At 30.1% G+C, this 12,106-nt stretch overlaps 1 protein-coding gene across 1 annotated transcript; it reads left to right on the forward strand.

Moving 5' to 3' along the window:
- The first annotated feature begins 4,413 nt into the window (after positions 1-4,413).
- LOC142219697 (carbonic anhydrase 2-like) lies at positions 4,414-11,799 on the forward strand. Its single transcript, XM_075288571.1, has 5 exons — positions 4,414-4,567; positions 4,636-4,736; positions 5,418-5,505; positions 5,564-5,826; positions 11,431-11,799. The coding sequence occupies exons 1-5, from the start codon at positions 4,486-4,488 to the stop codon at positions 11,761-11,763; spliced, it is 867 nt and encodes a 288-aa protein (XP_075144686.1). The 5' UTR covers positions 4,414-4,485; the 3' UTR covers positions 11,764-11,799.
- The last annotated feature ends 307 nt before the right edge of the window (positions 11,800-12,106 follow it).

The following is a 12,106-nucleotide window of genomic DNA, read 5'->3' on the forward strand; positions in this document are numbered from 1 at the left end:
AATAAGAAAATAGTTCTTAAAATACAAAAAAAAATATTGCATTATGAAATGTTGACAAAAAATTTCTTATAGTGATGAAGTATAGAAATGAAGTTTTTACAATATTTCCTATAGAAACGGAATTTTGACAAAATTTCTTACTGAAATGAAATTTTGACAAAATTTCCTTTAAAAAATTTTTAAATAATTTCCTATGAAAATAAAATTTTTAAAAAATTCCTATAATGAAATGAAATTTAGATATATTTCCTATCGAAATGAAATTTTCACAAAATTTCCTATAGAAATTAAATTTTGACAAAATTTCCTATAGAAATTAAATTTTGACAACATTTGCTATAGAAATGAGTAATTGAGAAAATTTCCCATAACAATGAAATTTTGAGAAAATTTCCCATAAATATGAAATTTTGAGAAAATTTATATAGAAATGAAATTTTGACAAAATTTCCTGTAGAAATGAAATTTTGACAAAATGTCCCATTGAAATAAAATTTGACAAAATTTCCTATAGAAATGAAATTTTGACAAAATTTCCTACAGAAATGAAATTTTGACAAAATTTCCTACAGAAATGAAACATTTAAAAATTTCCTACAGAAATGAAATTTTGACAAAATTTCCTATAGAAATTAAATTTTGACAACATTTGCTATAGAAATGAGGAATTGAGAAAATTTCCCATAAAAATGGGGAATTGAGAAAATTTCCCATAACTATGAAGTTTTGAGAAAATTTCCCATAAATATGAAATTTTGAGAAAATTTCCTATAGAAATTAAATGTTGACAACATTTCCTATAGAAATGAAATTTAGACATATTTCCTATAGACATGAAATTTTCACAAAATTTCCTATAGAAATTTAATTTTGACAAAATTTCCTATAGAAATTTAATTTTGACAAAATTTGCTATAGAAATGAGGAATTGAGAAAATTTCCCATAAAAATGAGGAATTGAGAAAATTTCCAATAACAATGAAATTTTGAGAAAATTTCCCATAAATATGAAATTTTGAGAAAATTTCCTATAGAAATTAAATGTTGACAACATTTCCTATATAAATGAATTTTAGATATATTTCCTATAGACAAGAAATTTTCACAAAATTTACTATAGAAATTAAATTTTGACAACATTTGCTATAGAAATGAGGAATTGAGAAAATTTCCCATAACAATGAAATTTTGAGAAAATTTCCCATAAATATGAAATTTTGAGAAAATTTCCTATAGAAATGAAATGTTGACAACATTTCCTATACAAATGAAATTTTGACATCATTTCCTATACAAATGAAATTTTTACAAAATTTCCTATAGAAATGAAATTTTGGCAAAATTTCCCATTGAAATAAAATTTTGATAAAATTTCCCATAGAAATGAAATATTGACAAAGTTTCCTAATAAATGAAATTTTGGCAAATTTCATATAGTAATGAAACTTTTCCTATAAAAATGAAGAATTGAGAAAATGTCTCATAAAAATTAAATTTATGCAAATTTCCTATAGAAATCAAAATTTTCTATAGAGATTAGATTTTAACAAAAATTTCTATAGGAATGAAGAATTGAGAAAATTTCCCATAAAAATGAAATTTTGACAAAATTTCCTATAAAAATTAAAATTTTGTCAAAATTTTCTATAGAAATAAAATTTTGTCAAAATTTTCTATAGAAAATTTTGTCAACATTTTCTATAGAAATAAAATTTTGTCAAAATTTTCTATAGAAATAAAATTTTGTCAAAATTTTCTATAGAAACAAAATTTTGTCAAAATGTTCTATAGAAATAAAATGTTGACAACATTTCCTATACAAATGAAATTTTGACAAAATTTCCTGTAGAAATGAAATTTTGACAAAATTTTCCATTGAAATAAAATTTTGATAAAAGTTCCCATAGAAATGAAATTTTGACAAAGTTTCCTATATATAAAGGCAAATTTCCTATATTAATGAAACTTTTCCTATAGAAATGAAGAATTGAGAAAATGTCCCATAAAAATTAAATTTTGGCAAATTTCCTATAGAAATGAAATTTTAACAAAAATTCTTATAGAAATGAAGAATTGAGAAAATTTCTCATAAAAATGAAATTTGAAATATAGAAATGAAATGTTGACAAAATTTCTTATAGAAATGAAATTTTGGCAAAAAAAAAAAACGTTAGAAACGAAATTCATATAATGGCTTTCACATATGTTTCAATCAATTCACTTTTTATTTTGTTTTTATTATTACAAGCTATCATGCGTCATCTTAATTTCATATATACCGGTAAATCCAAAATCACGATTATTGTGGTTAGTAAAAACATATAAAAATTATTTTTTATACCCTGCTCCACACTGTGGAACAGGGTATTATAAGTTTGCAACACCCAGAAGGAGACGAGATAGACACATGGTGTCTTTGGCAAAAATGCTAAGGGTGAGCTCCTGAGTCGATAGAGCGATGTCCGTCTGTCCGTCTGTCCGTGAACACATTTTTGTAATCAAAGTCTAGGTCGCAGTTTTAGTCCAATCGACTTCAAATTTGACACAAATATGTGTTTTGGCTCGGTTCAGATTTAGATATAGCTCCCATACATATATTTCGCCCGATATGGACTTATATGGCCCCAGAAGCCAGAGTTTTAACCTAATTTACTTACAATTTTGCACAAGAAGAACAAGGACTATAGTCAAGTGTGCCAAGTTTTATTGAAATCGGTTCAGATTTAGATATAGCTCCCATATATCCTCCGAAATAAATTCGAAACAAACATATCTCTTTTCCTATGCCACTGTCAAATCATCGATTTGAATTCAGTTTGGCTGGGTTGAATCCAGCCAAACTGAATTGACAAAATCATCTATAGAAATGAAGAATTGAGAAAATTTCCCATAAAAATGAAATTTTGAGAAAAATGTCTATAGAAATGAAATTTTGAGAAAAATTTCTATAGAGATGAAATTTTGACAAAATTTTCTAATTTGTCCTTATTAAACATATTTTATGATTTGAATCTTTCTGTGAAACCAGGAATATATGTCAAGGGTTTGTAAATTTTGGATTCAATTTCGTCATGTGTTATTTACATTTTGAATTAGGTCGTCAATCGTTTTATTTGGGAAATCATTTAATCGTAATATAGTCCTTATCTTATCATCGTTGTCCTTTTGAAATATTTCATCGCTAATATCGTGTACTCTTCTTATAAAATTTGTAGCCGTATTCATTATGAATCGTCTAGGATGTTTGGAGTTGAAATTTCTCTCTGGCTGTTGGTTGTTTATACCAGTTAATTTTTATTCCATTTTTGTGCCTTAGAATTATAGTATCTAAGTATGGTAACTTGTTGTTCTCTCCTCAGTTTCCATCGTAAATTGAATTTGTCTATAAAATGCGTTTAAAGCTGATAAAGTGGCCTGAACGTCATTGTTATTCAAAATACAGAACAGATCGTCTACATATTTTGTCATTATTTTTGGTTTGATAGTCAATTTTTCCATCACTGAGTCTAAGAGTACTTCCATTACAATATCGGCGATAGTCGATGAAGCTGGTGATCCCATTGGCATTCCCTTACGTTGTTCATACACCTTGTCATCATACACAAAATACCTTGAGTCCTTGATACAAAAAGTTAACATTTCTATGAAAACATCGATCGGTATGTTTGTGTAGTTCTTTATTTCGTCCCATTTTTCTTTTATAATCTTAATCGCCAAATTTACCGGAATGTTTGGAAAATTAAATTTTGACAAAATTTCCTATAGAAATTATATTTAGACAAAATTTCCTATAGAAATGAAGAATTGAGAAAATTTCCCATAAAATGAAATTTTGACACAATTCCCTATAAAAATGAAATTTTGACAAAATTTTATATATAAATAAAGAATTGAGAAAATGTCTTATAGAAATGAAATTTCCTATAGAAATGAAATCTTGACAAAATTTCCTATAGAAATGAAGAATTGAGAAAATTTCTTATAGAAATGAAATTTTGGCCAGATTTCCTATAGAAATGTTGACAAAATTTCCTACAGAAATGAAATTTTGGCAAAAAAAAAATGTTAGAAACGAAATTTATATAATGGCTTTCACATATGTTTCAATTAATTTAACTTTTATTTGTTTTTGTTATTACAAGCTATCATGCGTCATCTTAATTTAATATATACCGGTAAATCCAAAATCACGATTATTGTGGTTAGTAAAAAAAATATAAAAATTATTTCATATTCACATTTTTTTTGTGTTGTGACTAAGTAATTGTATCAAAAAAAATATTTTCGGATTTTGGTAGGTAAATTTAGATATTTCAAATTTTCAATATTACATTACCATTGAGTTTTTTTTATATATAACGTTGTTAATGTCAAGGATCGAGTTTCAGTCAATCACAAATCATTATAAAATAACAATAAATTTGAACATATAACGCTAGATATTTTCAACATTTTGCTGGACATTCAACATTTGTGGGAAAAATAATGACAGTTAAATTCGATGTTTTAAAAGCTTTTTTAATTATTTCTTTGACATCCAGTGGCTATACACACTTCTTTGGCAAAGGTAAAATAATTTAGTGAAAAAAGAAATTAAATATGTAAAAATCAAACTTTAATTTTCTGAATCTTTAGAAAATGATCAATGGTCCTATTACGATGCCCATTTTTGGGGTGAACGATTTCCTGGTTGCTACGGATATTGGCAGTCACCTTTACACCTGGTCTCGTCAGAGGTAAATAATAAAAAGAAACGAAATTGAAACGTAATTGGAATCTAAGAAAAACAAAGTCAATTATACAGAATAGCTCCCACGAAGCGCTTCTAAGAAAAACGAAGCTTGTAAACAATAATAAACAATAAATACGAAAATGAAATGTCAAAAATCCTAGACGATAAACAGACGTTCAAATCTAAAATTTAAAAAAAAATTAAATCTTAAATAAATCATAAATTTATAATGAAACAAAACTAAATTTTAAAATATTACAGCTACGACTCTACGTTTATATGGAAATGCACAAACCTAATATCCATATCCCTAAAAGTATGCTAAAACAGCAATTATTTGTCGGCTGAAAAAACAGTAGTCATTGTCTGCTACTTTTCAATGAATGTATCTAACGAAATTAACAGCCTGTTTCCGTATGTCGATCGAGCTCTATAGATCGACTGAAATGGAAACAAACAGCTGAATTTATAACCAAAAATCAGATGTTGTTATGCATTTCAGTCGATCGATAGAGCTCGTTCGACATACAGAAACAGGCTGTAAATACGGAAATGCTTGTTTAGATATTCTTGGTTAAAATGAGCTTCATTTGACTGTGTTTGTCCTTAATATTGTCGTTCTCGCCAAACTTTAACTCTTTCTCCAATTTTATAATATGTTAAGACTTTTTCTTATTCATTCTAGACAATTCAAATACCATTGCCACAACTACAATTTGTCAACTATGATGTGCCATTAAGATCTATAGTTTTGAATAATACCGGTAAAACTGGTAAGAAGTTACCCTCTAATATATACCCAGATCGTTCATAACTCCTTAAATTTTGTAGTTCAATTCAAGATTCTGCCAACAATAAATGGTGTTCGTCCTCTTATCAAGGGTGGCATTTTAAATGGAATTTTTGAAGCTGTAGATGTTCACTTTCATTGGGGTAGTAGAAAAACTAAAGGTTCAGAACATGTTATTGACAATTATAGATTTGATGGTGAGATTCATATAAATCATCGAAATATAAAATACAGAACTATGGAAGAAGCTGCCCGATACAGTGATGGATTAGCTGGTCTGGCAATAATGATGGAAGTGAGTAATGTAAGTAATATAAATTAAATAATTTATTCATACATACATACAAATTTTATTTCTAAAGAAAATTTTTTCCAAATTTTATTTCTATAGAAAATTTTTTCCAAATTTTATTTCTATAGAAATTTTTTTCCAAATTTTACTTTATAGAAAATGTTGTCAAATTTTTATTTTGTCAAAATTTTATTTCTATAGAAAATTTTGTCAAGCTTAATTATATACGTATTCAATCGGCCTTTTTATACCCACCACCATAGAATGGTGACGGGGGTATAATAAGTTTGTCATTCCGTTTGTAACACATCGAAATATCGATTTCCGACTATATAAAGTATATATATTCTTGATCAGGGAGAAGTTCTAAGACGATATAGCCATGTCCGTATGTCCGTCTGTCTGTCTGTTGTAATCACGCTACAGTCTTCAATAATAAAGCAATCGTGCTGAAATTTTGCACAAACTCGTCTTTTGTCTGCAGACAGGTCAAGTTCGAAGATGGGCTATATTGGTCCAAGTTTTGATATAGCCCCCATATAAACCGACCTCCCGATTTGGGGTCTTGGGCTTATAAAAACCTTAGTTTTTATCCAATTTGCTTGAAATTTGAAATCTAGAGGTATTTTATGACCACAAAGAGGTGTGTCAAAAATTGTGAGTATCGGTCCATATTTTGGTATAGCCCCCATATAGACCGATATCCCGATTATGTGTCTAGGGCTTCTAGAATCGATAGTTTCTATCCAATTCGCCTGAAATTGGAAATCTAAAGGTATTTTAGCACCATAAAGAGGTGTGCCAAAAATGGTGATTATCGGTTGATGTTTAGGTATAGCCCCCATATAGACCGATTTCCCGATTTTACTTCTTGGGCTTCTAGAATCCGTAGTTATTATCCAATTTTGTTGAAATTTGAAATCTAGAGGTATTTTTGGGCCATAAAGAGGTGTGCTAAAAATGGTGAGTATCGGTCCAGGTTTTGGTATATCCCCATATAGACCGATCTCCCGATATGGGGTCTTGGGCTTATAGAATCCGTAGTTTTTATCCAATTTGCCTGAAATTGGAAATCTAGAGGTATTTTAGAACAATAAAGAGATGTGCCGAAAATGGTGAGTATCGGTCCATGTTTTGGTATAGCCCCCATATAGACCGATCTCCAGTTTTTACTTCTTGGGCGTCTAAAATCTGTAGTTTTTATCCAATTTGCCTGAAATTAGAAATCAAAAGGTATTTTAAAACCCTAAAGAGGTGTGCTGAAAATGATGAGTATGGGAAGTCTAGAGGTATTTTAGGACCATAAAAATTTGCCTGAAATGAGAAATCTAGAGGTATTTTAGGACCTTAAATATAAGAGCCGAAAATGGCGTGTAGTGGTCCATGTTTTGGTTTATCTCCCAAATAGACCGATCTCCCGATTTTACTTCTTGGGCTTTTAGAAACCATAGTTTTTTTTCAAATTTGCATGAAATTTTAAATCTAGAAGTATTTTAGAAATATAAAGAGGTGTGCCGAAAATAGTGAATATCGGTCCATGTCCACAACCTCACAAAAAATCGCTTCTGTAACATATACTCCCAAACATATTTTGCTTCAAGCATATACATTTTTGGGTATTGCCCAAACATTTATATGTTTGATCTCTTCCCATATATAATATGTTTTAAAGCATATTGGTCTAAACAATATATGTTTGGGTAGTCTAAGTTCCAAACATTTTGTATTTTTGCATCCAAATTCAATAATGTTGTCTTCCAAAACACAATATGTTATTATGTGACCATATAATATGTTTGGAAGCATTTTGCACCCAAAAATATTATATGCTTAAAAAAATTCTCCCAAACAATATTGTGCTCAAAATTTTATTTATTTATTTATATATTTACAATCATAATGAATTATGAAAATAAACAGGTGCTAACAACATAGGTTTTCGACCTGAATGCTCAAAATTTTGTTTCTGCCCAATTGTATATTCCCCGACATCTTTCTTACTTCCAAGAGATTTTTTAGTTCTTAGCACCTTATTCTTTAATACAAACATTGTAGAAGAAATTATTCAATTTTATGATTTTTTTTTTATTTGAATTTTACCTTTTGCCGGACGGGGATTCGAACAGCGGACCACACAGTTTGTAAGGATCAAAAAGTAGCTGATCAATTGCCCAAGGAAAAATAAAATGTTAATTTTGTAATAACAAGCAACAACCACCAACTTAATTCAATATCGCTCCCTGTTAAATAGCGCTCCAAGCTACTAAACACATATATGTTTATAGGCTATTTCTAAATTAATATATGTTTGCATCCAAGCATATTATATTTACAAACATTTTATGTCCCAAACATAATATGTTCTAACATATTAACATATATGTCCCAAACATGTTATGCTAGTTTATGAACATTATATGCTTGCACTCAAAAATATTGTGTTTAAAAATTTGTGTTCCAAACATATAATGTTTATAGCCAAACATATGAAAAACAGTCTTTTTCATCCGTGCATGCACTGATAATGAAAATTGCTTGAAACTGAATTAAAGTTTTCAGATTTTACTTCTGGTAATCATTTAAATAATGGGGGTAAAAATCTACAGATGTTAGATTTTAAATCAAGGCGTTTTCTTGCACACTTGCACACGATGTTTATGATTCCTCTAAAACTCAAACAAATATGGTTCTTATAAATCCAGAATCTGATCTAGTCTTCATAGTTAAAATCTTTGAATTTATCTTCGGGAAGTGTACTGGTTGAACTGATCTGCTTGTCATCAAATCCCCCTGAAATTTTCACAGGAAACTATAATATTTCATTCATGGTGGTGGGTATTTAAAATTCGGCCCGGCCGAACTTCCTGCTTTATATACTTGTTTAGTTTAATATATACCACGTATGGACTACCTTGCAATTTAGAAGACGGTGATAGGAAGTTTTAAGATACCTTGCCATTGGCAAGTGTTGCCGCAACCCAAGTATTTCGATTGTGGATGACAGTCTTCAGTAGAAGTTTCTACGCAATTCATGGTGGAGGGTACATAAGCTTCGGTTTGGCCGAACTTACGGCCGTATATACTTGTTTTTTTTTTCCAACATATGAAATTTTTTTAAACAACAGAAAAAAATTAATTATTTTTAAAAAATTTTCTTCAATTTGACAAAAAGTATTAACTTACAACATGTTGCAATTAGAAAACTATTTTATTTAAAATTTTCTAAAATAAACCTACATTTTCTTCCACGGTGGGGTCACTTTTTTTTTGGTGCAGGATGAAAAAACAATTTCATAAAGACTAACTCAAAAAACAATCTTTTCTATAGAAAATTTATGAAGCGTTTCATAGTTGGAGAGGAATATTTTGCAAAATCTTCCAAAATATCAAGAATTCTACCAATCTACCAATTAGTAAAAAATCTGTAATTTTTGGTAGACTCGTGTTCATAATTGACATATAAAGCGACCCCCATATTTCAATTCTGGCTCTATAATTACCGCACAAAAGTTCATATCGGTTCGTAATTATTTCTTCCCTATATATACCGGCCAAGAACTTAATATATGCGTATTTAATCGACCTTTCTTTTGTCCGCTATATATCCCGTATGGACTAACTTACAATTTAGAAGATGATGTTAAGAAGTTTTAAGATGCCTTGTCATCGGCCGCAACCCAAGTAATATAATTGTGGATGACCGTCTTTAGTAGAAGTTTCTACGCAATCTATGGTGGAGGGCACACAAGAAACGGCCTGGCCGAACTTACGGCCGTATGTACTTGTTTATTATATTTTTTAATCGAATTACAAATACTTTCAATTAAACATTTTAAAACAAGTAAGGAAAGTCTAAAGTCGGGCGGGGCCGACTATATTATACCCTGCACCACTTTGTAGATCTAAATTTCCGATACCATATCACATCCGTCAAATGTGTTGGGGGCTATATATAAAGGTTTGTACCAAATACATACATTTAAATATCACTCGATCTGGACAGAATTTGATAGACTTCTACAAAATCTATAGACTCAAAATTTAAGTCGGCTAATGCACTAGGGTGGAACACAATATTAGTAAAAAAATATGTGAAACATTTAAATCTGAAGCAATTTTAAGGAATCTTCGCAAAAGTTTATTTATGATTTATCGCTCGATATATATGTATTAGAAGTTTAGGAAAATTAGAGTCACTTTTATAACTTTTGGACTAAGCAGTGGCGATTTTACAAGGAAAATGTTGGTATTTTGACCATTTTTGTCGAAATCAGAAAACCATATATATGGGAGCTATATCTAAATCTGAACCGATTTCAACCAAATTTGGCACGCATAGCAACACTGCTAATTCTACTCTCTGTGCAAAATTTCAACTAAATCGGAGTTAAAAATTGGCCTCTGTGGTCATATGAGTGTAAATCGGGCGAAAGCTATATATGGGAGATATATCCAAATCTGAACCGATTTCAACCAAATTTGGCACGTATAGTTACAATGCTAATTCTACTCCCTGTGCAAAATTTCAACTAAATCGGAATTAAAAATTGGCCTCTGTGGGCAAATGAGTGTAAATCGGGCGAAAGCTATATATGGGAGATATATCCAAATCTGAAACGATTTCAACCAAATTTGGCACGTATAGTTACAATGCTAATTCTACTCCCTGTGCAAAATTTCAACTAAATCGGAATTAAAAATTGGCCTCTGTGGGCAAATGAGTGTAAATCGGGCGAAAACTATATATGGGAGATATATCCAAATCTGAGCCGATTTCAACCTAATTTGGTACGCATAGTTACAATGCTAATTCTACTCCCTGTGCAAAATTTCAACTAAATCGGAATTAAAAATTGGCCTCTGTGGGCAAATGAGTGTAAATCGGGCGAAAGCTATATATGGGAGATATATCCAAATCTGAACCGATTTCAACCAAATTTGGTACGCATAGTTACAATGCTAATTCTACTCCCTGTGCAAAATTTCAACTAAATCGGAGTTAAAAATTGACCTCTGTGGTCATATGAGTGTAAATCGGGCGAAAGCTATATATGGGAGATATATCCAAATCTGAACCGATTTCAACCAAATTTGGCACGTATATTTACAATGCTAATTCTACTCCCTGTGCAAAATTTCAACTAAATCGGAATTAAAAATTAGCCTCTGTGGGCAAATGAGTGTAAATCGCGCGAAAACTATATATGGGAGCTATACCTAAATCTGAACCGATTTGGCTGATATTTTGCAAGTTTTTCGAGACCCATAAAATATTCGGATGTACGCAATTTGAGGAAGATCGGTTGATGTACACGCCAATTATGACCAGATCGGTGAAAAATATATATGGCAGCTATATCTAAATCTGAACCGATTTTTTTCCAAAATCAATAGGTATCGTCTTTGAGCCGAAACAGGACGTTATACCAAATTTTAGGACAATCGGACTAAAACTGCGAGCTGTACTTTGCACACGAAAATACATCAACAGACGGACAAACAGACAGACAGACAGACGGACATCGCTAAATCGACTCAGAATTTAATTCTAAGCCGATCCGTATAATTATATTCTAATAGTTCCTCGTTCATCTTTTCATCTGTCATTCCATCTAGAATCCCTCAATCTATCCAGGCCTTCAAGAAATATTCAATAGCCTACCAAACTGTGGCAGTTATGGATCATCAATAACATTACAAAAATCAATAACAATGGCCAATATACTTGGTAATGTGGATACTCGACGATATTTTACTTACAAAGGCTCAACAACTACTCCCAATTGTTCCGAAGCCATTACCTGGCATGTATTTCCTCAACCACTTTTTATTTCTTCTAATCAAATGCAACGTTTCTGGGCGCTACGAGACACACAAGGTTCAACAATCGTCAATAATTTTAGACCCATACAAAATCATTATGAAAGGCCAATATTTTATACAGTTTAATCAAAAATTAATAATTAAAATTTAAGGATAATTTAATTAAAAAGAAAGAAAAAAATACTATAATAAATTACACCAATTTTCTATTTTATTCAAAATCCAATAGTAGTTTAAAATATTGATCAAGTCTTATTTTCAATATCACCGTATAAATTTAAAAGTACCTTTTGAAATATAATCACTTTATTAGAGAGAGCGAGTGACAATATTGTTATGTTGATTTTTTTCCTCTCGATAAGTTAAAATTTCTTCTAGTTTTCAGAATAGCAGGAAAACGTAAAAGCATTTGTTCAATAAAATTTTCGCGAAAAATAGCTTTTTCGGTTAGCTACCATAAACCCTTTTT

This window comes from Haematobia irritans, chromosome 1 (assembly GCF_050003625.1).
Source record: "Haematobia irritans isolate KBUSLIRL chromosome 1, ASM5000362v1, whole genome shotgun sequence".
NCBI lineage: Eukaryota > Metazoa > Arthropoda > Insecta > Diptera > Muscidae > Haematobia > Haematobia irritans.

Excerpts from the sequence above, each read along its gene's own strand:
- LOC142219697 (XM_075288571.1), top strand. The coding sequence starts at position 4,486 with ATGACAGTTAAATTCGATGTTTTAAAAGCTTTTTTAATTATTTCTTTG. Across the intron at positions 4,568-4,635 it reads TACACACTTCTTTGGCAAAG|AAAATGATCAATGGTCCTAT; the intron begins GTAAAATAATTT and ends CTGAATCTTTAG. Across the intron at positions 5,827-11,430 it reads TAATGATGGAAGTGAGTAAT|AATCCCTCAATCTATCCAGG; the intron begins GTAAGTAATATA and ends CATTCCATCTAG.